Here is a 2,990-nt window from a genome sequence, read left to right on the forward strand (position 1 = left end):
GGGGGGGGCGATGGATTCTACCCAAAGCTTTGGGGCTCCAAACTGTAGACATGAAATGCAACACAAACGGAAAGGTGATAAATGGTGACCTGTCAGTGAATAATGGTGACCTGTCGGTGATCTGTCGGTGACCTGTCAGTGATCTGTCGGTGATCTGTCGGTGATCGGGATGTATTAGTGGTAGGAAGGTTTTATTAGCTGGGAGATTTTTTGTGTTTGGTGCACAGAGTGAGGAATTTATTTTTTATCTTTGCTTTTTTTCTCTACAGCTTCTTCTTCTTCTTCTTTTTTTTCCTCCTCATCCTCGGCTTCCTCCTCCTCTTCCTCCTTTCCTTCCTCTTCTGCTCCACCTGAGGATGTAAAATAACAAACAGAACATAATCAGCGAGATCTCGGAGCGCCCATGAAGAACTCTGACAACAAAGAGCCCACAAAGGGTCGTCCTGTGGATCCCATTGGCAGGACGGGCCCGATACCCGCTGGGGTTTGCGGAACCTTTAATGACAATAGCCGGGGCTCCGCTGTTATATATATTTATGGGGGAACCATGGGGGCATTTAATTCAGCTCCAGCTAATGCCCCCCCCCCCCAAATCTCCATGACTTCCTCTCCGGGACACCATTATCAGGATACTCAGAAGATAGCGTGGCCCCACATTCTACAGGGCCCACCAACCACCGCAGGGAGCTGAGGATCCAAGCTGTGACCTGACCCAAATCTGCAGAATTCACTAAATGTTCACTGCGGAGGAATTCTAAATATTGTCAGAGACTGGCTTTAATATTCCATGATAAATATTCAGCACAATGATCCCCCCAGAGAGGATCTCTGCTGCACCCCGCTCATAGGAGGGGCGACCCCGATCACAGCTTCCTAAAATATTCCTCCTCAGTGTTTACCTTCTGTCTCCGCTTCCTCCTCCGCTTCCTCCTCCGCAGCCTCCTCTTCCTCCTCCGCTTCCTCCTCCGCTTCCTCCTCCGCTTCCTCCTCCCCCGCAGCCTCCGCCTTTGCTTCTTCTGCCCTGGTGGACACAATGGTCTCCTCTACATCCAGCTGCTCATCCTGGACATCTCTGGAATAGTAGGTGGGAAAGGAGCGCGTGGAGATGTAGGAGCTGCTCTGCAGGCTGTATGAGGAGCGTCCAATCACCGGGCCGGCTTGTGTGAATCCACTGGTGATGGCCCCAACGCCGGAGAAACTCAGCCTGGTCTCTTCCCCTTCCAGTAACTTCCTGCGACAAGACAAAGCACAGAACCATAAAACCCAAATATGTGAAAGGAAGTGCGGAGTCGCCCCACACACTACAAGTCCCAGCATGGCATTCTCTGCCACCCACGTCCGGGGACCTCTGCACCCTCCCCATGCTTCTATATGGCGGCTCCAATACTCGGGGCCAAACACCCCTCCCCCAATTGTCCATAGTGATTGGAATAGACACACATGGGGGCCCCTGGTATTGGGGTCTTCCCCCAATTATTTTATATTTTCATGTTGATCAGAATCCCCAACTACAAATAAAGTCCCCAATGATTGGCCATGAACCTGTTTGTGGGTGTGGCCCCCATGGGAGGAGCCGAGCAGAGCCCATAAATCCTATCAATAATTCATTGTGGTGTATTATCGGTGAATCTACCTGTACGCGGCGATCTCGATATCCAGCGCCATCTTAACGTTCAGCAGATCTTGGTACTCCTTTAGATATCTCGCCATCTCACTCTTTGTATTCCGGAGTTCATCTTCCAGTTTGTTGATGGCGTCCTGCAACCAATAAAAGATGAGAATCAGACGGCAGAAGGACGAGGCGTAATGGGCGTGGCTACCAGATCGCCACAATCATTGTACAGATGATTGGTTATAGGACCGTCATGTGATCGCCAGATTTATGATTTAGATTTCTAGATCTGATCACATGACTCTTAGATTTCTTGTTTTATCTTAATTAACTTCACAACTGACCAATAGAAATCCACCACCACCCTATAGAGGTGTCACCGCTCCTCAGAGATATAACGTTGTCACCTTGGTCTGGGTGAATATCCCCTCCCCCCCCCACCATGAAATCTGCCGTACGATGGACTATTGATGGGATCGGCTTCACATCTGATGAATGTGGGGATGAATGTGACGCAGTCATGTGATGGAGAAATAATATTTGGGGATTTACAGACTGAGAATAAAGCCAGTGACCCCGCCCCCCTCATACCACACACAGATTCACCCATAGGGGTGAATGTCAAATATCAGGTGAAACTAATGAATATTTATCTGCAAGTTCAGCCTTAAAAAAAGAAATCACAGAATTTCTAAAGGAAAATATTAAGTGGAGCCCCAACCACAGAATGAGGATTTGCAAACCACAAAGTGAAAATTCTGATTCTACTTTTCACCGGGTCACATGATCCCATTAATGGGTGAAAGATTCCCCGGATCACCATGACGGATCTTCTGTTTCCTGCAATCTGATAAAATGCTCGGAGATGACAGAACAGATTTCTCTGCACTCATCAAGACAAAATGAGTCTATTTATCTAGATTTACACCCCACATTCACATAACTTTCACCCAGCCTATATATCATTGCATTAGAAAGGAATCTAGATTGTAAGGAGTGAATCTTAGGAAAAAACATTGATACTGCAAAGTGAAAGTTTTGCTATGGCTTGTGGGGTCACTACACTGATCACAAGCCGCAGTATTGCATTACCCCGGGGCCCCGACCACATGACACTCCATACCCCGGGGCCCCAGCCATCCCTATATGTTGCACCCAGGGGCCCCAATCACAAGGCACTCCATACCCTGGGGCCCCAGCCATCCCTATATGTTGCATACAGGGGCCCCAGCCATCCTCTTTTTGTTGCACCCAGGGGCCCCAGCCATCCCTATATGTTGCACCCTGGGGCCCCCCATCACAAGGCACTCCATACCCTGGGGCCCCCATCACAAGGCACTCTATACCCCCGGGTCCCAGCCATCCCTATATGTTGCAC

General features: G+C 49.2%; 1 protein-coding gene across 1 annotated transcript in view; it reads right to left on the reverse strand.

Annotated features, from left to right (window-relative positions):
* Positions 1-6: 6 nt before the first annotated feature.
* Positions 7-2,990, reverse strand: part of NEFL (neurofilament light chain) — a 4,532-nt gene continuing 1,548 nt past the window's right edge. The window contains exons 2-4 of the mRNA XM_072398824.1: positions 1,634-1,758; positions 900-1,231; positions 7-350 (exon numbers count right to left, since the gene is read on the reverse strand). Coding sequence (XP_072254925.1) covers positions 238-350; positions 900-1,231; positions 1,634-1,758 — 570 coding nt within the window. The 3' untranslated portion in view covers positions 7-237. The remainder of the gene's footprint in view (positions 351-899; positions 1,232-1,633; positions 1,759-2,990) is intronic.

This window comes from Pyxicephalus adspersus, chromosome 2 (genome assembly GCF_032062135.1).
Source record: "Pyxicephalus adspersus chromosome 2, UCB_Pads_2.0, whole genome shotgun sequence".
NCBI lineage: Eukaryota > Metazoa > Chordata > Amphibia > Anura > Pyxicephalidae > Pyxicephalus > Pyxicephalus adspersus.